This window comes from Perissodus microlepis, chromosome 14, assembly GCF_051167445.1.
Source record: "Perissodus microlepis isolate ML-2025 ecotype Zambia chromosome 14, ASM5116744v1, whole genome shotgun sequence".
Lineage (NCBI taxonomy): Eukaryota > Metazoa > Chordata > Actinopteri > Cichliformes > Cichlidae > Perissodus > Perissodus microlepis.
The window spans coordinates 14,414,517-14,441,878 of record NC_140474.1 but is presented as its reverse complement, the minus strand read 5'-3'; the positions used below and the strand labels follow the sequence as shown (position 1 = coordinate 14,441,878).

General features: G+C 36.2%; 4 protein-coding genes across 5 annotated transcripts; all 4 read left to right on the top strand.

Annotated features, from left to right (window-relative positions):
* Positions 1-3,599: 3,599 nt before the first annotated feature.
* Positions 3,600-7,540, top strand: LOC146373636 (extracellular calcium-sensing receptor-like). The gene is made up of 6 exons (XM_084950125.1): positions 3,600-3,775; positions 3,883-4,180; positions 4,260-5,054; positions 5,238-5,465; positions 6,079-6,202; positions 6,636-7,540. Exons 1-6 carry the CDS (start codon positions 3,642-3,644, stop codon positions 7,538-7,540), a joined length of 2,484 nt encoding a protein of 827 aa, XP_084806251.1. The 5' UTR covers positions 3,600-3,641.
* A 1,823-nt stretch (positions 7,541-9,363) lies between these two features.
* On the top strand, positions 9,364-13,319 carry LOC146373635 (extracellular calcium-sensing receptor-like). Its single transcript, XM_084950124.1, has 6 exons — positions 9,364-9,554; positions 9,662-9,959; positions 10,039-10,833; positions 11,017-11,244; positions 11,858-11,981; positions 12,415-13,319. Exons 1-6 carry the CDS (start codon positions 9,421-9,423, stop codon positions 13,317-13,319), a joined length of 2,484 nt encoding a protein of 827 aa, XP_084806250.1. The 5' UTR covers positions 9,364-9,420.
* Positions 13,320-15,134: 1,815 nt separating this feature from the next.
* LOC146373634 (extracellular calcium-sensing receptor-like) lies at positions 15,135-18,737 on the top strand. Its single transcript, XM_084949731.1, has 6 exons — positions 15,135-15,325; positions 15,434-15,731; positions 15,875-16,669; positions 16,840-17,067; positions 17,237-17,360; positions 17,824-18,737. The coding sequence occupies exons 1-6, from the start codon at positions 15,192-15,194 to the stop codon at positions 18,735-18,737; spliced, it is 2,493 nt and encodes an 830-aa protein (XP_084805857.1). The 5' UTR covers positions 15,135-15,191.
* Positions 18,738-19,141: 404 nt separating this feature from the next.
* Positions 19,142-22,469, top strand: LOC146373633 (extracellular calcium-sensing receptor-like). 2 transcript variants are annotated; one of them, XM_084949727.1, is made up of 6 exons: positions 19,142-19,290; positions 19,437-19,719; positions 19,907-20,719; positions 20,800-21,027; positions 21,148-21,271; positions 21,550-22,469. In XM_084949727.1, exons 1-6 carry the CDS (start codon positions 19,265-19,267, stop codon positions 22,467-22,469), a joined length of 2,394 nt encoding a protein of 797 aa, XP_084805853.1. In that variant the 5' UTR covers positions 19,142-19,264. The 2 variants fall into 2 exon arrangements, with proteins under 2 accessions (XP_084805853.1, XP_084805852.1); XM_084949726.1 differs by having other exon boundaries at positions 19,265-19,290; positions 21,145-21,271.
* The last annotated feature ends 4,893 nt before the right edge of the window (positions 22,470-27,362 follow it).

Genomic DNA, 27,362 nt, shown 5'->3' with positions numbered 1-27,362 from the left:
TACAGAGACAAACTGAAGAAAACTTTAAATACAAACACAAGGTAATTAGGGAGAGGGGAAACACCTGGGGAAAACTAACAAGATGAAGGAAGGAAAAGATAATGCACACAAGACTTTAGCCATGAGCCATGGTCTGAGTAACTTTCATCACTCAGGCCCAGTGTTGGTCAAGTTACTTGAAAAAAGTAATCAGTAACTACTGATTACTTCCCCAAAAAAGTAATCCTGTTACTTAACTGATTACTTTTTTCAAAAGTAATTAATTACTTAGTTACTTTTTAAAAACATGATTTGCAATCTGAATAGGTGATAAAGCGATAGATCTTTCAGCCCAATTCTACTTTTTCTGCATAATCCATCATACAAAATGTAATCAAATGGAAAAGTCTCTTTTTAAAACTTGTTTTATTAGTTTTAATCTTTTAACTTTATGCATCAAGCAAAAATTTAATTATATGTAACATTCTCTGACTGGAAGAAATTTGTTTAACATTTAAACCTATTTTCTGCACATTCCAGCACATAATTTTTTTTGTGTGTGTTTACACTCACTCTTTCAAATAGATGCAAGTAAAACACAGCAGAAAATAAACAAAATCAAAGACTAGCGGTCCTGTTGCTCTATTTTCACCCGTATAGCAGGAGTGGGGTAGGCGGAGGTTTGCCCTGGTGCAGGTGTGTCGCAGCGGTCAGTTGAAGAATCCACGAGTTTCTCTGTGAATTTCCCATTGTGTTGTAGCGCACTCGGTGCTTGCTTGGAAGTTTAGGGGGGGTTTTTTCGCTGTAAAAAGAAGTTTTCTTCCCATGCACAACGGACACTTATGTTTTTGTCACTTTTTATGGAATCAAATTCAAAATAAGGTTGGTACTTCCATGCTTTAAACGCTGCATGCTCATACTCTCTCCCGCACTTGATATATTATCCATTGTTGATCTGCACACAGCTGTTGTCACGAACGTCGCACTCGCTTACGTCACTGTCATGAGACATTCTCGCAAAAAAAATCACGGTTTTAGTAACGCAGTAACGCAGCGTGCTTACAGGAAAGTACCGTAATCTAATTACCGTTTTTGCAATAGAAATCCCTTACTATGCTCGTTACTTGAAAAAAGTAATCGGATTACAGTAACGCGTTACAAGTAATGCGTTACTGCCCATCTCTGTTCAGGCCACTCACACACCAACCCTATTCAGACTAAGTGTCTTGTTTGCATTACCTCTGAGCAATTTGCAACCATTTTGTTCTCCAATGTGTGCCTTTTTCTTGTATATATTTCTCTTATTTTGTATATATCCCTCTTGGTTGTATTTATTGATTGTATATATTTCTCCTGTCTACTATTTATATTTTAATCTGGCACAGTTGGTGTGGAGCACCTACAATTTAATTGTAGGTGTTGAAATAAGCAACTGAGTACATACAAAATATAATCATGAATGAAACCCAAAAAACTACGAGTAAAACACCAAAGAACATAAACATAAAGAAACCAACAGAGAAATATCCCCAAAAAGGTTAAAAACTCAAGATTGCCAAAACTACAAAAAAAAAAACCAAGACTCAGACAGAAAATTGAAATGAAAAAAAAAAAATACAAGGTCCAAAACTCCAAGACAGTATGAGTGCAATGAAATTCCAATAACTCCACGTTTAGTTTCATTTCGATGTTTGCAAATATATTTGATCATTTTCATTGGAAATTTGAAATGTAAAATAACCCAGTGCAGTTTAATATTCGTGTTTTAACCTCCTATGACCTGGCGTCCACATATGTGGACATCACATTTTGGGTTGTCTAGACCAATATACTAAGTTTAGCTCCACAAGGGCCTGATATCCACTTACGAGGACATTATACTGCCTCTGTTTTATCAAAATTTAAAACAAATGTCTTCATATGTGGCTCTCATTTTTCTTAGAAACAAAAATCGGGTAAAAAAAAAAATCTGGTGAATCTTGGTTTTACATTCATCGGGTCCCAATCAGCCCAAATATCAAAGAGAAATTAAAAATGCATGCCATGGAAGAGTTCGTGACTTAGGAGGTTAAATTACATATGTAAGTTATTTAAAATTGTAGAAATAGTGAGAATGCCTTCAGGAGTTTGTAAAATACAAAATGAAATGAAAGAAAGGACAGTTTTGTACTTCTTTGTAATAAATTCAAAGGAATGCTAATGGAGGTCTAAATCAACTGACTCAGGAAATAAACCATCAATTCCTAACAAAATCAGTTTGCTTTCCTGAAATCCAGTATTCGTATCTTTTCATACATTAACCTTCATTTGGCTTTCACTGTTTTCCACTGTTACAAATCTATGTTTAAATACATGTTTAAAAACAAAATGTCCTAGAGATGAATTTGAGTGAGGAGTTAAGGAGTTAATTTATGTAAAACGGAAATATCCATCTCTGAACCAAGGAGAAGGCCTAATATTAAATCTTTCACTGTTTTACAATGCTGTGATTGCAGCCATTCCCGGCCCTATGGTAGCTATGAATAAGGGACATTACTTATCACCAATCATGAAACTGATCATGTGGATCATTGTTATGTGATGGTGTTAATTGTCATGTAAATGTACTGTTCATAAAGTTGGAGAACTAGCAAGCAATGGGGACTAGGGGAGTCAGGATGAGAGTCAGGATGAGTGTTGAAATGTTTCTCCCAATTATAACATTGCGTAAAGATGAACAGAATCACCTTTCTGGGATTTTTCATGATAATTATCCCAACTCAGGACCTTCAAAGACTCTTGAGGCAAATTTGTGATTTGTTGAGTGGCTTAAAAAAAATATGACCCCATCTTGATTTTTTCTTTTTACATATTCTTCACACCTCTGGGTTTAAAAAAAAATATAAAATGTAAACAATGATTTCATTTATTAAGGTAAAAAAGATACCCAAACCTACGTGACCTTACATGAAAAAGTAATCCCCCCCCCCCCCCCCCCCCCTTTTAATGTTGTAATTAAAGTCATGATTTGAGGCTTGTGTGAGTTGCAATAAATATCAGATTTAAAAATTTTAGAACGAATGCTTTAGATTTTCTTTGAAAATTGACTGTATGACTATGGTGAAATTTTACTGACTCTGATCTTAATTTCCATTATGGTTAAGTAAATTTAACAGTTAACGTTTTAATATTTGATTTAAAATATATTTTCTGATATTAATTGTATGTCTATAATCTAAAAAATCTATGTAAAAAATAAAATTTCACTGTTCAATTTATGATTGTTGTCAATTATAAACTAACCTTGTATATAATAGTGAATATACTAAAATTTCCCCAGGAGTTGGTGAAATAAAAAAATAAAAAGGAAGGACAAAGCAAAGCAGATTAGATAAGAAAAACGTACTATTTTTTTCATTTGGGTATGTCTCTCTTCTTGCTCCACCTATAGGTCGACAGAAATGAGTCATCGCTACTCCATTATTGCTCATGTTACTCCAAAAATGCATAAATACCAGTTTAAGATTCAAATGTATCTAAAGGCACATGTGATGCAATCCAGTGTTTTATTTCTCACTGACAGCATGACATCAATGCATAGCTGGCCACAGCAGGGTTGGGCAATTTTACAAGTGTTATTGGTGGTGTCTTTCTCTCAGGCTGATGAACAAGTATGCAGGCAAATGGGGGATCCTGAAAACCCCCAACTATCTCAGGATGGTAATATGGTATTAGGGGGGATCTTCTCATTTTACAGCAGTTGGAAAGACAGAATGGACACCTACTTGCATAAACCACTGCCACTGCAATGTACCAGGTATGTGAAGTACTGAGTATTAAGATAATCGTATATGCTTTTGTCATACCACTGTTTCTGGTTTAAACGTCATTTGGTTTTAATTCCATATTTCAAATTGAATCAAGTTTGAATTTCAGAGGCTTCCAGTTTGCTCAGGCTATGCTTTTTGCCATTGAAGAGATTAATAATAGTACAGACCTACTGCCAGGAGTCTCTTTAGGCTACAAAATCTATGATGAATGTGGCTCCATTGCAAGAAGTGTAAGAGTTGCATTGGCATTGACTACTGATAATACAGTTGTTGCTGCACTATCCAAGACGGCATGTACCAGACCTTCACAAGTGCAAGCCATAATTGGAGAGACATCTTCCTCTCCTTGCATGGCAATAGCTACTGTCCTTGGGCCATTTTATATACCAATGGTGGGTGAGATAGCTAATAATAAATATTTGTGGCAAAAAATGCAAGTGTGAATGTTCTACTTAGGACTTTTTCTTTTAGATCAGCCACTTTGCCACATGTGCTTGTCTCAGTGACAAAACCAAGTACCCATCCTTCCTCAGAACAATACCCAGTGACTACTACCAGAGCAGAGCCCTGGCCCATTTGGTCAAGTATTTTGGATGGACTTGGGTTGGAGCTATTAGAAATAATGATGATTATGGAAATAATGGCATGGCTACATTCACAGAAACTGCACAGCAGCTGGGCATCTGTCTGGAGTATTCTGTATCTTTTTTCAGGACAGATCCATCAGACAAAATACAAGAGATAATTGACACTGTCAAAACTTCAACTTCCAAGGTGATTGTTGCCTTTATGTCACACATGGATATGGATGTGCTAATACATGTATTATCCCAGCATAATTTGACTGAATACCAGTGGGTAGGTAGCGAGGGCTGGATAGCTGATTCTCAAATAGCTGCAATGGATATACATCACATACTGAATGGTGCCATAGGCCTTTCTATTCCAAAAGCACATGTCAGCGGCCTGAGAGAGTTCATGCTGGATATGAAGCCACTGAATTCATCTAATGATGGACTGTTTACCGAGTTCTGGGAGGCATTATTTAACTGTAAGTTTAGGCAGTCAAAGTCATCAGCAAACATTCAGAGAGAGTGTACTGGAGATGAAGATCTGAACGGAGTTCAAAACAGCTACACTGATATGTCTCTCATGCCTATCTTTAACAACGTCTATAAAGGAGTGTATGCTGTGGCCCATGCCCTTCACAATATCCTCAAATGTAACAAAACATGTAACAAAGCTGTTCCGCTAGATCCATTCACGGTGAGCTTTTTAATAACTCAAAGTATAGTTTTAACATTACACAATAACAATCAATAAAAAAAATGTTTTTATATATATTTTTAAAGTACATTAAATTGATATTTTTTGTTCTTTTGCCAGTTACATCTCATCTTTTTGCCAAATTACTGATGGGTAATTAAATAAATTAATGCCTTTTTATAGATTTTACAGCACATAAAAAACATTTACTTCAAAACAAAAGAAGGCGATGAGGTTTACTTTGATGAGAATGGAGATCCAGCAGCAAAATATGAAATTATAAACTGGCAGCCAAGAGAAAACGGCGTTGTGGAATTTGTAACAGTTGGTCTTTATGATGCATCTTTAGCTCCAGAAAAACAGCTGCATCTGCAAAACAAGTCTTTAATTTGGGCAAGAAACTCAAAGCAGGTAAGGTATCAGTCTAACTAATTTTAATAATCAGTAATTCCATTTTAATAAAATAATTTGGCACAAGGCTTTTAAACTGTAAATATCAACACTTCACCGAGTTCTTTCGATTCCTCAGAGGCATCCAATGGAAGACAAAACACTGCTCAGTAGACCATTTAACACTTTATTACTTCTAGATGGGAGATGCGTCCTGCATGACACGTTGCCGTGGATCTCAAAATGGTGGTGTGCCCCTAACAGTTTTATTAAAGAAGCTCTATCATTCTAGTTTAAACAACAGTGTCTCAGTAACTTTCCACTAGAGATGGTCCCTTCTTATCTACATTTTCCCAGGCAAGCGTGAGCGAGTCTATAGCTTTCTACTCCCCAAGGACACATGGTCTAATGCCTTTATTTTTCAGGGCTGTGTCCACTTAATACTACACTATATAACTTCGTAACCCTTATTAATAAAAAGTATAGCATTATTGAGGCACTGCAAATTATTTAATCCCAGCAAAACCTATATGAACTTTAATGTTCCATAATTCATCAAAATTAACAATTCATGGTTGCAAGGACAATATTATACATACATTTTTTTTTTCTCATAATGCTTCTGTTCATGCAGGTGCCTGTGTCAATTTGCAGTGAAAAATGTCCTCCAGGAACACGTAAAGTTCTCCAGAAAGGAAGGCCTGTTTGTTGCTATGACTGTATAAGATGTGCAGAAGGAGAGATCAGCAACATTACAGGTTTACTGATATATTTAATGTAATCTTTTGCATTTTTGTTACTAGCTTTGCCACAAAACATAAATGTCATGGTTTGACATTTGGCCATGTTAAATCTTTGTGTTTTTCTTCTTGATTAAATATAAGTAATTAAATTAAAAGTACATGCAACCAGACATAACTTTAATAATTTGCATATTGATAGAAATTTTAATCAACATTAATGTCCTGACATAATGCTTTCAAGAACATTTGTCATGTACTCAATGGTATTCTTATGAGTTTATTTAATAGTTAACCAAACTAAATTATGACTGAATCATAGTACTGTTGAATGATCATGTAGTTGTCATACTGTTGTGATATCTTTGTGGTACTGTCCATCAATTATCTGTTATTGAGGTCGAGCTATATATGTATATATATATATAAATTTCATTTTATTTTTTGGCAGATTCTGTCACCTGTGTGAGATGTCTCCCTGAATATTGGTCAAATGAGAGAAGAGATGCTTGTATAAAGAAGGAAGCAGTTTTTCTGTCATATGAAGAAATTATGGGAGCACTGCTCACTGCAGCATCTGTATTTGGAACATGCACAACTGCTGGTGTGGCGCTAATTTTCTTCAAACACAGAAAAACTCCTATTGTCAGGGCAAACAACTCTGAACTGAGCTTCCTGCTGCTCTTCTCCTTAATTCTGTGCTTCCTGTGCTCTCTGACCTTCATCGGTCAGCCCTCTGATTGGTCCTGCATGCTCCGACATGTAGCATTTGGCATCACCTTTGTCCTCTGTATCTCTTGTGTTTTGGGAAAAACAATACTTGTTTTAATGGCCTTTAGAGCTACACGTCCAGATAGCAATATGAAATTGTTTGGACACACACAACAAAGGCTGTGTGTTTTGGGATTCACTCTGATACAAGTTATCATTTGTATCATTTGGTTAACAAATTCTCCTCCTTTTCCATTTAAGAATTTTAAGGAATTCAAAGATAAAATCATCTTAGAGTGTGCTCTGGGATCAGCTGTAGGGTATTGGGCTGTGCTTGGATATATAGGAATCTTGGCCATTTTATGTTTCATTTTTGCATTTCTGGCTCGGAAACTACCTGATAATTTCAACGAAGCCAAGTTTATTACTTTCAGCATGCTGATATTCTGTGCAGTATGGATTACATTTATCCCAGCATATGTCAGCTCCCCTGGGAAGTTCAGTGTTGCTGTAGAAATATTTGCTATACTTGCTTCCAGTTTTGGACTGCTAATTTGCATCTTCATACCCAAATGTTATATAATTTTACTGAAACCAGAGAAGAATACCAAGAAGAACATGATGGGAAAGAAGGCACCCCATTAATTTGAAATTTGTTTTGTTTTGTTTTGGTAATACTATATAAACAGTACAATTGTGCTACAGTTGCCTTGGGGGATATTGCAAAATAATGAGTCATATGGTCATTTTTCTGGCCGTTGATATTTACATGTGCATAAGTCATAATGGCAATGTGTACCGATTTAAGCAAACTGGGAAATAATTATTGGGCTTGATTGCTCAGTATGTATCATCAAAGGACTGCCTAAACCAGTTACTTGAGTATGAACACACAGCACATAAGAAGAGAGCCTGTAGGAAACAGATGATATTCAGGGTCAGATGCAGACAGAGTGGGATTAAACCCAAAAGCCTACAAATGAAATCATCTGCTAGGGCCACCAAGCAAGCAAAATCCCACAAAACAATGGCACACTCCTGTGTTTAGTTCCTAAGGTCCAAACTAAGCAATTTTGGTTGAGAGGATGGGTGTGAATTAGACATTAAAGACAGTAGACAAATTCTGGCTAAACAAATAACACAAAACAGAAGAGGTTCCTCATCAAGCCAGGACTGTGCAGTCTACTTTAGCCTGTGTGCCAGTAGTCACTCTTTTAATGATGAAGATGTGTATATCCTAGAGATGAATTTGAGTGAGGAGTTAAGGAGTTAATTTATGTAAAACGGAAATATCCATCTCTGAACCAAGGAGAAGGCCTAATATTAAATCTTTCACTGTTTTACAATGCTGTGATTGCAGCCATTCCCGGCCCTATGGTAGCTATGAATAAGGGACATTACTTATCACCAATCATGAAACTGATCATGTGGATCATTGTTATGTGATGGTGTTAATTGTCATGTAAATGTACTGTTCATAAAGTTGGAGAACTAGCAAGCAATGGGGACTAGGGGAGTCAGGATGAGAGTCAGGATGAGTGTTGAAATGTTTCTCCCAATTATAACATTGCGTAAAGATGAACAGAATCACCTTTCTGGGATTTTTCATGATAATTATCCCAACTCAGGACCTTCAAAGACTCTTGAGGCAAATTTGTGATTTGTTGAGTGGCTTAAAAAAAATATGACCCCATCTTGATTTTTTCTTTTTACATATTCTTCACACCTCTGGGTTTAAAAAAAAATATAAAATGTAAACAATGATTTCATTTATTAAGGTAAAAAAGATACCCAAACCTACGTGACCTTACATGAAAAAGTAATCCCCCCCCCCCCCCCCCCCTTTTAATGTTGTAATTAAAGTCATGATTTGAGGCTTGTGTGAGTTGCAATAAATATCAGATTTAAAAATTTTAGAACGAATGCTTTAGATTTTCTTTGAAAATTGACTGTATGACTATGGTGAAATTTTACTGACTCTGATCTTAATTTCCATTATGGTTAAGTAAATTTAACAGTTAACGTTTTAATATTTGATTTAAAATATATTTTCTGATATTAATTGTATGTCTATAATCTAAAAAATCTATGTAAAAAATAAAATTTCACTGTTCAATTTATGATTGTTGTCAATTATAAACTAACCTTGTATATAATAGTGAATATACTAAAATTTCCCCAGGAGTTGGTGAAATAAAAAAATAAAAAGGAAGGACAAAGCAAAGCAGATTAGATAAGAAAAACGTACTATTTTTTTCATTTGGGTATGTCTCTCTTCTTGCTCCACCTATAGGTCGACAGAAATGAGTCATCGCTACTCCATTATTGCTCATGTTACTCCAAAAATGCATAAATACCAGTTTAAGATTCAAATGTATCTAAAGGCACATGTGATGCAATCCAGTGTTTTATTTCTCACTGACAGCATGACATCAATGCATAGCTGGCCACAGCAGGGTTGGGCAATTTTACAAGTGTTATTGGTGGTGTCTTTCTCTCAGGCTGATGAACAAGTATGCAGGCAAATGGGGGATCCTGAAAACCCCCAACTATCTCAGGATGGTAATATGGTATTAGGGGGGATCTTCTCATTTTACAGCAGTTGGAAAGACAGAATGGACACCTACTTGCATAAACCACTGCCACTGCAATGTACCAGGTATGTGAAGTACTGAGTATTAAGATAATCGTATATGCTTTTGTCATACCACTGTTTCTGGTTTAAACGTCATTTGGTTTTAATTCCATATTTCAAATTGAATCAAGTTTGAATTTCAGAGGCTTCCAGTTTGCTCAGGCTATGCTTTTTGCCATTGAAGAGATTAATAATAGTACAGACCTACTGCCAGGAGTCTCTTTAGGCTACAAAATCTATGATGAATGTGGCTCCATTGCAAGAAGTGTAAGAGTTGCATTGGCATTGACTACTGATAATACAGTTGTTGCTGCACTATCCAAGACGGCATGTACCAGACCTTCACAAGTGCAAGCCATAATTGGAGAGACATCTTCCTCTCCTTGCATGGCAATAGCTACTGTCCTTGGGCCATTTTATATACCAATGGTGGGTGAGATAGCTAATAATAAATATTTGTGGCAAAAAATGCAAGTGTGAATGTTCTACTTAGGACTTTTTCTTTTAGATCAGCCACTTTGCCACATGTGCTTGTCTCAGTGACAAAACCAAGTACCCATCCTTCCTCAGAACAATACCCAGTGACTACTACCAGAGCAGAGCCCTGGCCCATTTGGTCAAGTATTTTGGATGGACTTGGGTTGGAGCTATTAGAAATAATGATGATTATGGAAATAATGGCATGGCTACATTCACAGAAACTGCACAGCAGCTGGGCATCTGTCTGGAGTATTCTGTATCTTTTTTCAGGACAGATCCATCAGACAAAATACAAGAGATAATTGACACTGTCAAAACTTCAACTTCCAAGGTGATTGTTGCCTTTATGTCACACATGGATATGGATGTGCTAATACATGTATTATCCCAGCATAATTTGACTGAATACCAGTGGGTAGGTAGCGAGGGCTGGATAGCTGATTCTCAAATAGCTGCAATGGATATACATCACATACTGAATGGTGCCATAGGCCTTTCTATTCCAAAAGCACATGTCAGCGGCCTGAGAGAGTTCATGCTGGATATGAAGCCACTGAATTCATCTAATGATGGACTGTTTACCGAGTTCTGGGAGGCATTATTTAACTGTAAGTTTAGGCAGTCAAAGTCATCAGCAAACATTCAGAGAGAGTGTACTGGAGATGAAGATCTGAACGGAGTTCAAAACAGCTACACTGATATGTCTCTCATGCCTATCTTTAACAACGTCTATAAAGGAGTGTATGCTGTGGCCCATGCCCTTCACAATATCCTCAAATGTAACAAAACATGTAACAAAGCTGTTCCGCTAGATCCATTCACGGTGAGCTTTTTAATAACTCAAAGTATAGTTTTAACATTACACAATAACAATCAATAAAAAAAATGTTTTTATATATATTTTTAAAGTACATTAAATTGATATTTTTTGTTCTTTTGCCAGTTACATCTCATCTTTTTGCCAAATTACTGATGGGTAATTAAATAAATTAATGCCTTTTTATAGATTTTACAGCACATAAAAAACATTTACTTCAAAACAAAAGAAGGCGATGAGGTTTACTTTGATGAGAATGGAGATCCAGCAGCAAAATATGAAATTATAAACTGGCAGCCAAGAGAAAACGGCGTTGTGGAATTTGTAACAGTTGGTCTTTATGATGCATCTTTAGCTCCAGAAAAACAGCTGCATCTGCAAAACAAGTCTTTAATTTGGGCAAGAAACTCAAAGCAGGTAAGGTATCAGTCTAACTAATTTTAATAATCAGTAATTCCATTTTAATAAAATAATTTGGCACAAGGCTTTTAAACTGTAAATATCAACACTTCACCGAGTTCTTTCGATTCCTCAGAGGCATCCAATGGAAGACAAAACACTGCTCAGTAGACCATTTAACACTTTATTACTTCTAGATGGGAGATGCGTCCTGCATGACACGTTGCCGTGGATCTCAAAATGGTGGTGTGCCCCTAACAGTTTTATTAAAGAAGCTCTATCATTCTAGTTTAAACAACAGTGTCTCAGTAACTTTCCACTAGAGATGGTCCCTTCTTATCTACATTTTCCCAGGCAAGCGTGAGCGAGTCTATAGCTTTCTACTCCCCAAGGACACATGGTCTAATGCCTTTATTTTTCAGGGCTGTGTCCACTTAATACTACACTATATAACTTCGTAACCCTTATTAATAAAAAGTATAGCATTATTGAGGCACTGCAAATTATTTAATCCCAGCAAAACCTATATGAACTTTAATGTTCCATAATTCATCAAAATTAACAATTCATGGTTGCAAGGACAATATTATACATACATTTTTTTTTTCTCATAATGCTTCTGTTCATGCAGGTGCCTGTGTCAATTTGCAGTGAAAAATGTCCTCCAGGAACACGTAAAGTTCTCCAGAAAGGAAGGCCTGTTTGTTGCTATGACTGTATAAGATGTGCAGAAGGAGAGATCAGCAACATTACAGGTTTACTGATATATTTAATGTAATCTTTTGCATTTTTGTTACTAGCTTTGCCACAAAACATAAATGTCATGGTTTGACATTTGGCCATGTTAAATCTTTGTGTTTTTCTTCTTGATTAAATATAAGTAATTAAATTAAAAGTACATGCAACCAGACATAACTTTAATAATTTGCATATTGATAGAAATTTTAATCAACATTAATGTCCTGACATAATGCTTTCAAGAACATTTGTCATGTACTCAATGGTATTCTTATGAGTTTATTTAATAGTTAACCAAACTAAATTATGACTGAATCATAGTACTGTTGAATGATCATGTAGTTGTCATACTGTTGTGATATCTTTGTGGTACTGTCCATCAATTATCTGTTATTGAGGTCGAGCTATATATGTATATATATATATAAATTTCATTTTATTTTTTGGCAGATTCTGTCACCTGTGTGAGATGTCTCCCTGAATATTGGTCAAATGAGAGAAGAGATGCTTGTATAAAGAAGGAAGCAGTTTTTCTGTCATATGAAGAAATTATGGGAGCACTGCTCACTGCAGCATCTGTATTTGGAACATGCACAACTGCTGGTGTGGCGCTAATTTTCTTCAAACACAGAAAAACTCCTATTGTCAGGGCAAACAACTCTGAACTGAGCTTCCTGCTGCTCTTCTCCTTAATTCTGTGCTTCCTGTGCTCTCTGACCTTCATCGGTCAGCCCTCTGATTGGTCCTGCATGCTCCGACATGTAGCATTTGGCATCACCTTTGTCCTCTGTATCTCTTGTGTTTTGGGAAAAACAATACTTGTTTTAATGGCCTTTAGAGCTACACGTCCAGATAGCAATATGAAATTGTTTGGACACACACAACAAAGGCTGTGTGTTTTGGGATTCACTCTGATACAAGTTATCATTTGTATCATTTGGTTAACAAATTCTCCTCCTTTTCCATTTAAGAATTTTAAGGAATTCAAAGATAAAATCATCTTAGAGTGTGCTCTGGGATCAGCTGTAGGGTATTGGGCTGTGCTTGGATATATAGGAATCTTGGCCATTTTATGTTTCATTTTTGCATTTCTGGCTCGGAAACTACCTGATAATTTCAACGAAGCCAAGTTTATTACTTTCAGCATGCTGATATTCTGTGCAGTATGGATTACATTTATCCCAGCATATGTCAGCTCCCCTGGGAAGTTCAGTGTTGCTGTAGAAATATTTGCTATACTTGCTTCCAGTTTTGGACTGCTAATTTGCATCTTCATACCCAAATGTTATATAATTTTACTGAAACCAGAGAAGAATACCAAGAAGAACATGATGGGAAAGAAGGCACCCCATTAATTTGAAATTTGTTTTGTTTTGTTTTGGTAATACTATATAAACAGTACAATTGTGCTACAGTTGCCTTGGGGGATATTGCAAAATAATGAGTCATATGGTCATTTTTCTGGCCGTTGATATTTACATGTGCATAAGTCATAATGGCAATGTGTACCGATTTAAGCAAACTGGGAAATAATTATTGGGCTTGATTGCTCAGTATGTATCATCAAAGGACTGCCTAAACCAGTTACTTGAGTATGAACACACAGCACATAAGAAGAGAGCCTGTAGGAAACAGATGATATTCAGGGTCAGATGCAGACAGAGTGGGATTAAACCCAAAAGCCTACAAATGAAATCATCTGCTAGGGCCACCAAGCAAGCAAAATCCCACAAAACAATGGCACACTCCTGTGTTTAGTTCCTAAGGTCCAAACTAAGCAATTTTGGTTGAGAGGATGGGTGTGAATTAGACATTAAAGACAGTAGACAAATTCTGGCTAAACAAATAACACAAAACAGAAGAGGTTCCTCATCAAGCCAGGACTGTGCAGTCTACTTTAGCCTGTGTGCCAGTAGTCACTCTTTTAATGATGAAGATGTGTATATCCTAGAGATGAATTTGAGTGAGGAGTTAAGGAGTTAATTTATGTAAAACGGAAATATCCATCTCTGAACCAAGGAGAAGGCCTAATATTAAATCTTTCACTGTTTTACAATGCTGTGATTGCAGCCATTCCCAGCCCTATGGTAGCTATGAATAAGGGACATTACTTATCACCAATCATGAAACTGATCATGTGGATCATTGTTATGTGATGGTGTTAATTGTCATGTAAATGTACTGTTCATAAAGTTGGGGAACTAGCAAGCAATGGGGACTAGGGGAGTCAGGATGAGAGTCAGGATGAGTGTTGAAATGTTTCTCCCAATTATAACATTGCGTAAAGATGAACAGAATCACCTTTCTGGGATTTTTCATGATAATTATCCCAACTCAGGACCTTCAAAGACTCTTGAGGGAAATTTGTGATTTGTTGAGTGGCTTAAAAAAAATATGACCCCATCTTGATTTTTTCTTTTTACATATTCTTCACACCTCTGGGTTTAAAAAAAAATATAAAATGTAAACAATGATTTCATTTATTAAGGTAAAAAAGATACCCAAACCTACGTGACCTTACATGAAAAAGTAATCCCCCCCCCCCCTTTAATGTTGTAATTAAAGTCATGATTTGGGGCTTGTGTGAGTTGCAATAAATATCAGATTTAAAAATTTTAGAACGAATGCTTTAGATTTTTTTTGAAAATTGACTGTATGACTGTGGTGAAATTTTACTGACTCTGATCTTAATTTCCATTATGGTTAAGTAAATTTAACAGTTAACATTTTAATATTTGATTTAAAATATATTTTCTGATATTAATTGTATGCCTATAATCTAAAAAATCTATGTAAAAAATAAAATTTCACTGTTCAATTTATGATTGTTGTCAATTATAAACTAACCTTGTATATAATAGTGAATATACTAAAATTTCCCCAGGAGTTGGTGAAATAAAAAAATAAAAAGGAAGGACAAAGCAAAGCAGATTAGATAAGAAAAACGTACTATTTTTTTCATTTGGGTATGTCTCTCTTCTTGCTCCACCTATAGGTCGACAGAAATGAGTCATCGCTACTCCATTATTTCTCATGTTACTCCAAAAATGCATAAATACAAGTTTAAGATTCAAATGTATCTAAAGGCACATGTGATGCAATCCAGTGTTTTATTTCTCACTGACAGCATGACATCAATGCATAGCTGGCCACAGCAGGGTTGGGCAATTTTACAAGTGTTATTGGTGGTGTCTTTCTCTCAGGCTGATGAACAAGTGTGCAGGCAAATGGGGGATCCTGAAAACCCCCAACTGTCTCAGGATGGTAATATTATATTAGGGGGGATCTTCTCATTTCACAGCAGTTGGAAAGACAGAATGGACACCTACTTGCATAAACCACTGCCACTGCAATGTACCAGGTATGTGAAATACTGAGTATTGAGATAATACATACTTGCTTTTGTAATACCACTGTTTCTGATTTAAAGATAATTTGGTTTTAATTCCATATCTCAAATCGAATCAAGTTTGAGTTTCAGAGGCTTCCAGTTTGCTCAGGCTATGCTTTTTGCCATTGAGGAGATTAATAATAGTACAGACCTACTGCCAGGAGTCTCTCTAGGCTACAAAATCTATGATGCTTGTGGCTCCATGGCAAGAAGTGTAAAAGTTGCACTGACGCTGACTAATGGTAATGAAATTGTTGCTGGGCAATCTGAGAGACCATGTACCAGACCTTCACAAGTGCAGGCCATAATTGGAGAGACATCTTCCTCCCCTTGCATGGCAATAGCTACTGTCCTTGGGCCATTTTATATACCAATGGTAGGTAGAATAGCTAATAAAAATATTTGCAACTATGCACATTCAACTGTCAATGTTCTACTTTTTTTTCTACTTAATTTCTTCACCGTTTGTGGCAAAAAATTCAAGTGTTAATGTTATATTTTGGACTTTTTCTCTATTAGATCAGCCACTTTGCCACATGTGCTTGTCTCAGTGACAAAACCAAGTACCCATCCTTCCTCAGAACAATACCCAGTGACTACTACCAGAGCAGAGCCCTGGCCCATTTGGTCAAGTATTTTGGATGGACTTGGGTTGGAGCTATTCGAACCAATGATGATTATGGAAATAATGGCATGGCTACATTCACAGAAACTGCACAGCAGCTGGGCATCTGTCTAGAGTATTCTGTATCTTTTTTCAGGACAGATCCAGCAGACAAAATACAAAAGATAATTGACATTATAAAGGCTTCAACCTCCAAGGTGATCGTTGCCTTTCTCTCACACATGGATATGGATGTGCTAATGTATGGGATGTCCCAGCACAATTTGACTGAATACCAGTGGGTAGGTAGTGAGGGATGGATAGTTGATTCTGAAATAGCAGCACTGGATATACATCACATACTGAATGGTGCCATAGGCCTTTCCATTCCAAAAGCACATGTCAGTGGCCTGAGAGAGTTCATGCTTAATCTGAAGCCACTCAATTCATCTAATAATGAATTGTTTACTGAGTTCTGGGAGGCATTATTTAACTGTAGGTTTAGGCAGTCAAAATCATCATCAGACATTCAGAGAGAGTGTACTGGAGATGAAGATGTGACTGGAGTTCAAAACAGCTACACTGACATGTCTCTCATGCCTATCTTTAACAATGTCTACAAAGGAGTGTATGCAGTGGCCCATGCACTTCACAACATCCTCAGCTGTAATAAAACATGTAACAAAACTGTGCCACTAGACCCATTCACGGTGAGCTTTTTAATAATTTCAATTATAAGTTATCACATTACACAATAACAATCACTGATAAAAAAAAATGTTTTCACAGTTTGAAAAAATAATTTATTATCCATGTCCTATAGCCAGTTAGTTTGCAAAGTTTTTCTCAGGTAATTAAATAAATTAATGTTGTTTTATAGATTTTACAGCACATAAAAAACATTTACTTCAAAACAAAGGAAGGAGAGGAGGTTTACTTTAATGAGAATGGAGATCCAGCCGCAAAATATGAAATTATAAACTGGCAGCCAAGAGAAAATGGTATTGTGGAGTTTGTCACAGTTGGTCTTTATGATATATCATTAGCTGCAGAAAAACAGCTATATCTGCAAAACAAGTCTTTAATTTGGGCAAGAAACTCAAATCAGGTAAGGTATCATTCTAATTAATTACAATAATTACAAATTCCATTTTAATAAAATAGTTTGGCACAGGAGATATAAACATCTATTGGCTCTAGTATTAAATACATTTTATTAGCATGGCTGTAAGGGCAATATTATACATGTTTTTCTCATAATGCCTTTGTTCATGCAGGTTCCTGTGTCAGTTTGTAGTGAGAAATGTCCTCCAGGAACACGCAAGGTTCTCCAGAAAGGAAGGCCTGTTTGCTGCTATGACTGTATAAGATGTGCAGAAGGAGAGATCAGCAACATTACAGGTTATGTTACAAGTGTTATATTCAGTGTACACTTTTGTATTTCTTTTGCTCGCTGTGCCTCAAAACAAAAATTTTATCATTGTTTGGTTATGTTAAGTTCTTGCTTTACTGTTTCGGTTTTTCTTTCAGGACTATCTGTCATGTAAGACTGGAACTGTTTTTAATTTATTTAATAATTAAGCAAAGTTATTGTATGGTGCCTATATCTAGAGAAGTAGAGGTATACACTGGAGAGATGAGGAATGAAAGCCAGTGGAAGCGAGTAAATGAAAGAGGGATGGGTGTAAAAATGAAAATGCAAGGAGTAGAGATAGTGAAGGCAGATGAATTGAAATACCTGGGATCAACTTTCCAAAGCAAAAGACGGTGCAGAAGAGAGGTGAAGAAGAGTGAAGAGCCTGTATGCAGTGGTTGGAGATGAGTGTCAGGGGTGATTTGTAATATGTTGATATTTTTTTGGCAGATTCAGTCACCTGTGTGAGATGTCTCCCTGAATATTGGTCAAATGAGAGAAGAGATGCATGTATAAAGAAGGAAGCAGTGTTTCTATCGTATGAAGAAATTATGGGAGCACTGCTCACTGCAGCATCTGTATTTGGGACATGCACAACTGCTGGTGTGGTGTTAATTTTCTTCAAACACAGAAAAACTCCTATTGTGAGAGCAAACAACTCTGAACTGAGCTTCCTGCTGCTCTTCTCCTTAACTCTGTGCTTCCTGTGTTCTCTGACCTTCATCGGTCAGCCCTCCGAATGGTCCTGCATGCTACGGCACACAGCGTTTGGCATCACCTTTGTCCTCTGTATCTCTTGTGTTTTGGGAAAAACAATAGTGGTTTTAATGGCCTTCAGAGCTAAACTTCCTGGTAGTAATATGATGAAATGGTTTGGGCAGACACAACAAAGGCTCTGTGTTCTGGTATTCACTCTTGTACAAGTTATCATATGCATTGTCTGGTTAACAATTTGTCCTCCGTTTCCATTTAAGAATTTTAAAGAATTTAAGGACAAAATTATTTTAGAGTGTGCTCTAGGCTCAGCTGTAGGGTATTGGGCTGTTCTTGGCTACATTGGACTTTTGTCTGTCTTATGTTTCATTTTTGCTTTTCTGGCTCGGAAACTACCCGATAATTTCAACGAAGCCAAGTTCATCACTTTCAGCATGCTGATTTTCTGTGCAGTATGGATTACATTTATCCCGGCATATGTCAGCTCTCCAGGAAAGTTCAGTGTTGCTGTAGAAGTATTTGCTATACTTGCTTCCAGTTTTGGACTGCTGATTTGCATTTTCATGCCCAAATGTTATATCATCTTACTGAAACCAGAAAAGAATACCAAGAAGAACATGATGGGGAAGAAGGCACCCCATTTATTTTGAAAAATGAAAACAATGTTTTCTTTGTGTTTGTAACATTTATACATAATTGTTAGCCAAACTGAATAGATGGTTCTCTGAAGTTACTGAAATACCTGTCCAGTCATAGCATGAATGCAGTATATCGTTGAAAACAACTGTGATTAGATCATATAAATATATTAGCCTTATATTGTATGCCATATGAATTATACAATATACTATAATGCTAATAAAACTGTGATCAAAACATCTTTTGCCTAAGGTGTGCATATGTCTCTAGAGGCTACATTGAGCCATGACAACTTGAAAAGTGTATAAAGCTCCAGTATGAACTGTAAAGCTGATTGGGGTAATGTTCAGGCAACAGCAGAGATATGGTATTATTGAGACTGCTACTCTTCATTCTATTACTGGAGAAAGGAAATTCTGCATGTCAGCTGCAAGGCTTGGCACAACCACCTGAACTAACCCAGGATGGGGATCTTATTATTGGAGGCATTTTTTCATTTCGCACAGGCCAGGATTATGTAACTAACACATTTCAGACAATGCCAGAATTTCGAAAATGCAAAAAGTATGTATTGTTTATCCTATATCCTATTTTATATGAGAAATGTGTTAAATTTACATTTCATTTTAAATAGTTTATGCTTGTGTGTATTTTGTTCTAAATTGGAACCTTTAACATAAAGTTTTTGTTACTTTTATTAATAATTACAGCTTTAATTTTAGAGAATTTCAATTTGCTCAAACAATGATCTTTGCCATAAATGAAATCAACAAAAATCCCCACATGCTGTCTAATATTAAACTTGGCTATAAGATTTATGATAACTGTGGAACCATGGACATACTGAGAGCAGCACTGACACTGCTGAGTGGGTTAAATAGACAACTCCGTGAGGACACCTGCACTGAGACGGTGCAAGCAATCTTGGGACATTCTGGATCAAGCCCAACTATTGCATTTGCACAGGTTGTTGGAAGGTTTCAGATACCTGTGGTAAGTCAAAGAAAACAAGTCATTGAAGTATAATTTCACTTTTCATATTGCACTTTTGCACCTCTACAGTTCTTTCGCAAAATTGGAAGAGTAAAATTATAGCTACAGGTAATGCATAAGCCTAAAATGGCAATATTTAATGTTTGCTCTGCCAATGCTATTCAGATATTTGTATATTTCAATGCAGATCAGCCATTTTGCCACCTGTGCCTGTCTGAGCAACAGGAAAGAGTACCCTACCTTTTTCAGAACTATTCCCAGTGACTACTACCAGAGCAGAGCTCTTGCCAAGCTTGTCAAGCACTTTGGATGGTCCTGGGTTGGGGCGTTAGCTGTGGATAATGAATATGGCTTCAATGGCATAGCAGCATTTATCCAAGCTGCAAAAGAATATGGAGTGTGTATTGAGTATTCTGAAGCATTTTCATCATCAGATCCACCAAACAGACTACAGAGAATAATAGAAATCATTAAGCAGTCCACTTCCAAAGTTATTATTGCTTTTATGTCTCACAGAGAAATTAAATTGCTGGCTACTGAGCTGTACACGCATAGCATTACAGGACTCCAGTGGATTGGCAGTGATGCATGGATCACAGATCACTCTCTGACTGACAGTGAGGGACACAAAATCCTGGGGGGCTCATTAGGCTTCACCAGCCCTAAAGCTAAGATCTCAGGGCTAGAGGAGTATCTAAAGCAGCTCTACCCCTCACAGTTCCCCGATAGTCAGTTTGTTAGGGAATTCTGGGAAGAAGTGTTTGACTGCTCTCTCAATAGAACTGTAAACACTCAAAAACAGCCATGTAGTGGCCATGAGAGCTTGGAAAACATTGAATCACAGTTCACTGATGTGTCTGAGCTCAGATTTACTGATAATGTCTACAAGTCAGTTTACGCAGTGGCTCATGCTCTCGACATGCTGATCAAATGTGATAATGATCAACTGTCCTTTTCTAATGGGAGCTGCATTGACCCCAAACACATTAAACCATGGCAAGTGAGTGACTGTCAGTTCATTCTGACAATATGATAAGAGTTGAAATGCTTAATTTAATTTCTATGGAATTTCATTTTTAGGTCTTACGGTATCTTAACACTGTAAATTTTACAACAAAAGAAGGGGAAAGGGTGTATTTTAACAAAAATGGTGACACCCCAGCAAGATATGAACTTGTTAATTTACAGTTTACAATTCGAGGAACAATGGAGGGAAGAACCATTGGCATTTTTGATGCGTCTCTTCCAGAGAGAAATCAATTTGTCATGAACAACATCCCGGTTGTCTGGGGCAATGGGTTGACTGAGGTAACATAGAAACTGAAGTTTGAAATCTTCATATAAATGTTAACTTTTATGTTTTTTAAATTCTTATTTAACTATAAAGATAGTACAAAATGAATATGATTGTTGTTATGCCTGTAGGAGGTGCCTGTGTCAGTGTGCAGTGAGATGTGTCTCCCTGGAACACATAAGGTCCTTCAGAAAGGAAAGCCAGTCTGCTGTTATGACTGCATACCCTGCCCAGAAGGAGAGATCAGTAATGTGACAGGTGAAGAAATAGCAAAAGAAACAAAGAAAATTAAGCAGCTGGATACTGTATTGGTAAGACTACACACCTTTGGAGTGGGAATTGCAAGTTCAATTCCCACCCACTATCCAGTAAGGGTCCTGGCTAGACCATCCATGCTGGAATGGCGCGGCTATGTCTGTGTCTGACCGTAGCTCGGACACAAGCATTTCACTACATGTTGTACTCTGTATGATTGTGTATGTGACAAATAAAGGTTGTTTGTTTGATAATTCCCTACTTTATTTTTCATTTTGCAGATTCAATACACTGTGCGAAATGCTCACCAGAGTACTGGTCAAACAAACAACGAGACGCCTGCATCCCCAAAGAAGTAGAATTCCTGGCATATGATGAAATTCTAGGGTTGGTGTTAGTGTTATTTTCATTGCTGGGAGTTTTTCTAACTATGGTTACAACATTAGTCTTCTACTGTCACAGAGAAACCCCAGTAGTAAGGGCAAACAACTCTGAGCTGAGCTTCCTGCTGCTCTTCTCCTTAACTCTGTGTTTCCTGTGCTCTCTGACCTTCATCGGACGGCCAACCAAATTGTCCTGCATGCTGCGACACACAGCATTTGGCATCACCTTTGTCCTCTGCATCTCTTGTGTTCTTGGTAAAACAATAGTAGTTTTAATGGCCTTCAGAGCTACACTTCCAGGGACAAATGTGATGAAATGGTTTGGCCCTCTACAGCAGAGACTCAGTGTTCTGGTCTTTACTTTTATACAGGTTTTGATATGCATACTTTGGTTAACAATAAACCCACCTTTTCCTTTTAGGAATTTCATACTGTATAAGGACAGAATCATTTTAGAGTGTGATACAGGCACAGCTGTAGGGTTCTGCGCTGTTCTAGGATATATAGGATTTCTGGCTATATCATGTTTTGCAATTGCATTTTTGGCTCGAAAGCTGCCTGATAATTTTAATGAAGCAAAATTTATAACCTTTAGCATGCTGATATTCTGTGCAGTTTGGATCACATTTATCCCCGCCTATATCAGCTCACCCGGAAAGTTTATTGTGGCTGTAGAAATATTTGCTATTTTGGCTTCCAGCTTTGGACTACTTTTCTGCATTTTTATACCAAAATGTTATATAATCCTGTTTAGGCCAGAACAAAATACTAAGAAACACATAATGGGAAAGACATCAAATTATGATATACAATATTAAGAGTTTAAATTCCAGGGCTGGGTTGCAACTACACAATCTTCCTATAATGATTGTTAATGTGAATAAATGTCATATGTTGTGACCAGTGTGACAAGTGAAAGACAGTAGAGTTACATTTGTGATGATTAGTCCAACCATGATGTTGCCAAATACACATTTTATATTAAACTTACACTTAATTCTATTTGTTTGTTTTTTAATTTATTTCGATCATCTAAACAATATACAAAGTTCATTTAGCAAAGTAAAGAAGAGAAAAAAATGCTATACAAAATAAAGCTAATAGATTTCAATATTGCTTCACCATTCTGATTCAGTTACATATCAAAAAGGAGCGGGAAAAAGTGCAAACTTATTTAATCCCACCTCCACATTTTATGTGACATAACAAAATATATTGAATAAAGTACCCCTAATTCCATCAAATATAAATCATGTCACAACATTGAGTGGCGTACCTCTATCTGAACTTTTGCTGGCATCTGCCTTCTCTTTCCCCATTCCTTGTTTAGGCCCATGTTATACTGCTCATTTAGATTGAACAGTACCTAATTGAAACATTATATTTTTTGATGGGCTGGATATCGATTGTTATATGCTTTACTTCACAAATATGTGCATTCATTCATACTTGGTAAACCTTGAAAATAATTTAACTTAAAAATCTAACATAATGCTAATCTAATACTCTGTCTACTAGTAAAACTGATAATGGCTACCCATACTTAGTTCATAAAAAATGTTAATAGGGATTGTTTAAGATTCATGTTGCTATGAACTTTCGAGAAAGTTTTTATTAGGAATTGTTCTTCACTTTTCATTAATGGTGTTCAGTAATGACCAAACTTCTATTCTGAAGTTCAAATGAACAATGATGCAATACAAAATAAAAGATTGCGCATACAAAAAAAACAACAAACAAGAAAAACTGAGGAAGGAAAATAAGTGCACATCTGTTTCAGACATGACTTTATTACCCAATAGATTTATTCCAATGGGACAGCTGCACCAGAGTCCAATAAAGGAGCCGCATGGGATTAAACACAGAAACAGATTGCTTCATCCTTTAACACAACAACAAGAGCAACAGGTGGCATATTCCATCAAGCAGAAAATAATAAGGTCTAATTTAGTTAACATCTTTGTCACAACATGTAACTGTTACATGTTTATTAAATTAAGTCTTTGTTTTGATCTCTTGCTCTCTTGCCTCCTTTCTTTCCTCTGTTTGTTTATTTAAGGTATTATCTCAGTGCTACTGAACTGTGCCGTTCCTTGATCCATAAGTAATTTAATTAAATTTTATTTCAAACTGTTTTTCAAGTTTGAAAGTTTTTATTGCATTGTACAATATTAACATAGGTATAATGAAAAAGCTTTTGATTAATAAGAGAGTTCTGGCTTTGTGCTGGGAATAAGTTTGTGTCTTTAAGAGCTTAAATCAAAAGATTTTATAATATTATACCATACATTTTGAATCCATTGACAAATGTACAATAGTCAGTTTGTAGTATAGTACACACACACACACATATACAATAGTAACAGCTGCATTTGACATCTCACAGTGCCTTTATACCAAAAGACTACAAACTAAACAATCTATTTACTAAAAGAGTAAAATAAATGACAGCTTATGCTAATTCCAAATTTACGAAACGTTATCCAACTGGTAAATATAATAATTGCTGCAAAATATGGGGCAGTGGAATTGTATTTGGCAATTTTCATGGGTATTTTTTTAAGGATAATCTAATACCAACAGGGCCTGTGTGAACAGAAGTTTCTTAGTTACTAAGTTAAAATAAATAAATAAAAATAACTTTTAAACTACAATGATAACCTGTTGCAATCCCATTCAATCAAATTATAAAAATACAAAAGTATTTTCTTGAGTTTCTTGAGTTGATTACATGGGATTGCACAGTAACAAATTTCAGTCCCTCTAAATTCTTTTAACACTTTTTGGTCACAACCCTAGAATGGGCAGTAGTTTCTATATTCCTTTGAAACAAACTCAGTCCCATGATAATTTTACAAAAGGGCCCTCGGAATCTCTTTATTTCTTTTTATTTTTGCAGACATTTTTGATCTCCAAAGATGGAGATTTAGTTGCAAGGCATGAACGCATACATTTAACTCACATACGTTCAAGGACCGTGCAGATCATGCATTTTTAAGCAGCAGGTGTCTCTTTAAATTAAAATGTCACTTTAAATTTTGGGGTCTTCAGTCAAAATTTCATATATGCGCAGAACTTCCACATCCACCATAGTAACATGAAGCAAATATTTAAGCACAGTTTAAAGTACATATAACTCTTCCATATTGTCATGCACACTGTTCCTGTGTTACTTCTTGAGCAATCGTGGCTCAAGAGTTGGGAGTTCGCCTTGTAATCGGAAGGTTGCCGGTTCGAGCCCCGGCTTGGACAGTCTCGGTCGTTGTGTCCTTGGGCAAGACACTTCACCTGTTGCCTACTGGTGGTGGTCAGAGGGCCCAGTGGCGCCAGTGTCCGGCAGCCTCGCCTCTGTCAGTGCGCCAGGGTGGCTGTGTAGCTTGCCATCACCAGTGTGTGAATGGGTGAATGACTGGACGTGTAAAGCGCTTTGGGGTCCTTAGGGACTAGGAAAGCTATACAAATACAGGCCATTTACCATTTACTTTACAGCCAAAGTTGCCCTCCATTCCAGGGACTGTTGAAGGTAATACATGATTGCTTTTATGACAACATTCTTTGTGCACAACAAACATTAAGAACATTCTAAATTAAATTTTGGCCTTTGCTATATCTATAATATGCTTTGTCTTTTTCCTGATTAGCATATTAATTTATCAGTAAATTTTGTCTCTTTCTAAAAATAGACTTGGTGGGGATTCTCAACTGTCAGACTGATTACTAGCTAATTGTGAGAAAATACTAATAAATATAGAGACTTGCATTCTTGAAGGCAGAAACTACTTTTTTTGCGCAGAGCTCCCGTGGATCTATTTAACATCATTAATAGGCCTGATCAAGTAGTGACCAAGACCTCTGCTGAGCTTCCTGCATGGTGCCATACACAAAAATTTGAATCACATTTATATTCTTTATTGCTTTCTAAGGAAAACAATAATTGGTTTAATGGCCTTCAAGACAAAACTCTCAAGGAGTAATTGATACTCTTGCTAAAAATCAAACCTATTTTTTGTCATTATTAATTTATAGACAATATTTTATATAAGCTAATAATCATTAATGACTAATCTGTAAGCATATTTAATAATGATTTTAGCAACTGTGTTTCCTAGGACACATTCCTAATAAAAGAACTTCAACATAATCTACTCTATTAACAAACAAATTATATATATTAATAAAATTGTTATTATTATTTTGGTTATCATCATCATCATTATTATTATTATTATTATTATTATTATTATTATTATTGTTGTTGTTGTACAGTGGTGAAGGTCCTGGGTTTCAGTATACTGACTGGCTGATGTCTTTCTGTGTGGAGTTTGCATAGTTTTCCTGGGCTTGTGAGGTTTCTTTCTGGGTATTCCAACTTCCTCAAATTGTCTAAAGACTCCTGTATTTGACATAGATGTGAGTGTGAATAGCTGTCTGTCTCTTTGTGTTAGCCCTGCCATAGACTGGCAAACAACTGAGGGTGTCCTCTGCCTTTCACCCTATTACAGCTGTGATAGATCCAAAATTCCTGTCACTCCAAACTGAGTGAGCGATGAAGAAAGTGGATGGATATAAGAGCTGATTTACAGGAACAGCTGTAAGAACTTACAGGCCCTTATTATGTTGGTCTCAGTAAACAGTCGAAGACATTTTTTAGTAAACATTTTTAGGAAACCGGACACGTGTGTTATAGCTGATATTCCTAATTTTTTTTAAAAAAGAAAAAAGATTACAACAGCAACAACACAGTTATTCCATGTACCAATGAGAGTGGCCCATTGTTTTGGCTGCACTTTTTTTTTGCTACAGAGAAGAAGCTATAAAACATGTCCCTCTAAGAAGCATGCATGCCAAAGGCAAGGCTCTGAGATGACAACAGTCACATTTGTTTTCCTAACACTGTTCATTTGGGTGTTGTCATGTGACACATGGCGCAACCTGGACCTGTATGAGCATTATGAAGAAACAAAGGCCTTTGCAGCATTGTGTAAAAATGTTGCCATTCATGACAATGACAGCACAAAACTAATACAGACATGTTACAGGTGAGTAAATTACAACCTGACTGGTGATCTGTGTGTACATGGTTAGCCGGTGTGGTTTTCCCAGAAATTTGGGAGTCTAAATACCATAAATGATAATATGTTTTGATTTCAAATATGTTACAATTTCAAGTCATTAGTATATTACTGTAATTATAGGCAAAGTAACAGGCTCAGTGCTGTGTTATGATACTTTTTTAGTTTTGCATTTCATATTTAAAAATGGTTTACCATAATTTTATCTTTCCATCTTATTTAAATGAAATTAAGTCATTTTTATGTGCCTACAAATAATGAATAAATGGAAATTCAAGCAATTTGACTCTAAATAAGTGTAATGAATTCATGAAGACTTCTAAAATGCTATTTAAAAATGTTTATAATTCTTTTCTCATTTTTTTAGAACTTCTGAAATTACTGTTGGCTTTAATAATATTTTCACACAAGACAGGATCAAAACAGACTATACAGTTTTTGTGGATCTGCCTTTGAACTGCATGGTCTCCAATGGATGTGTACACCTGCTTCAAGAATATAAGTACACTGTGAATGAAGATAAGGGAAGCAAGCATGTACATAAATGTAGAATTCTACAGTGCTTGGTATATTTGCTGTCCAAGACCAACTGTGTTCCACACATGACACAGGTAACTGCCGGATTTATGATAGAAAAAA

Bases quoted from the DNA above. Each gene is read 5' to 3' on its own strand.
- LOC146373633 (XM_084949726.1), top strand. From the start codon at position 19,265: ATGCCAGAATTTCGAAAATGCAAAAA. The intron at 20,720-20,799 runs GTGAGTGACTGT...TTTCATTTTTAG, and splicing joins AACACATTAAACCATGGCAA to GTCTTACGGTATCTTAACAC. The intron at 21,028-21,144 runs GTAACATAGAAA...TTATGCCTGTAG, and splicing joins GGGGCAATGGGTTGACTGAG to GAGGTGCCTGTGTCAGTGTG.
- LOC146373636 (XM_084950125.1), top strand. From the start codon at position 3,642: ATGGGGGATCCTGAAAACCCCCAACTATCTCAGGATGGTAATATGGTA. The intron at 4,181-4,259 runs GTGGGTGAGATA...TTTTTCTTTTAG, and splicing joins GGCCATTTTATATACCAATG to ATCAGCCACTTTGCCACATG. The intron at 5,055-5,237 runs GTGAGCTTTTTA...GCCTTTTTATAG, and splicing joins TTCCGCTAGATCCATTCACG to ATTTTACAGCACATAAAAAA.
- LOC146373634 (XM_084949731.1), top strand. From the start codon at position 15,192: ATGGGGGATCCTGAAAACCCCCAACTGTCTCAGGATGGTAATATTATA. The intron at 15,326-15,433 runs GTATGTGAAATA...AATCGAATCAAG, and splicing joins CTGCCACTGCAATGTACCAG to TTTGAGTTTCAGAGGCTTCC. The intron at 15,732-15,874 runs GTAGGTAGAATA...TTTCTCTATTAG, and splicing joins GGCCATTTTATATACCAATG to ATCAGCCACTTTGCCACATG.
- LOC146373635 (XM_084950124.1), top strand. From the start codon at position 9,421: ATGGGGGATCCTGAAAACCCCCAACTATCTCAGGATGGTAATATGGTA. The intron at 9,555-9,661 runs GTATGTGAAGTA...AATTGAATCAAG, and splicing joins CTGCCACTGCAATGTACCAG to TTTGAATTTCAGAGGCTTCC. The intron at 9,960-10,038 runs GTGGGTGAGATA...TTTTTCTTTTAG, and splicing joins GGCCATTTTATATACCAATG to ATCAGCCACTTTGCCACATG.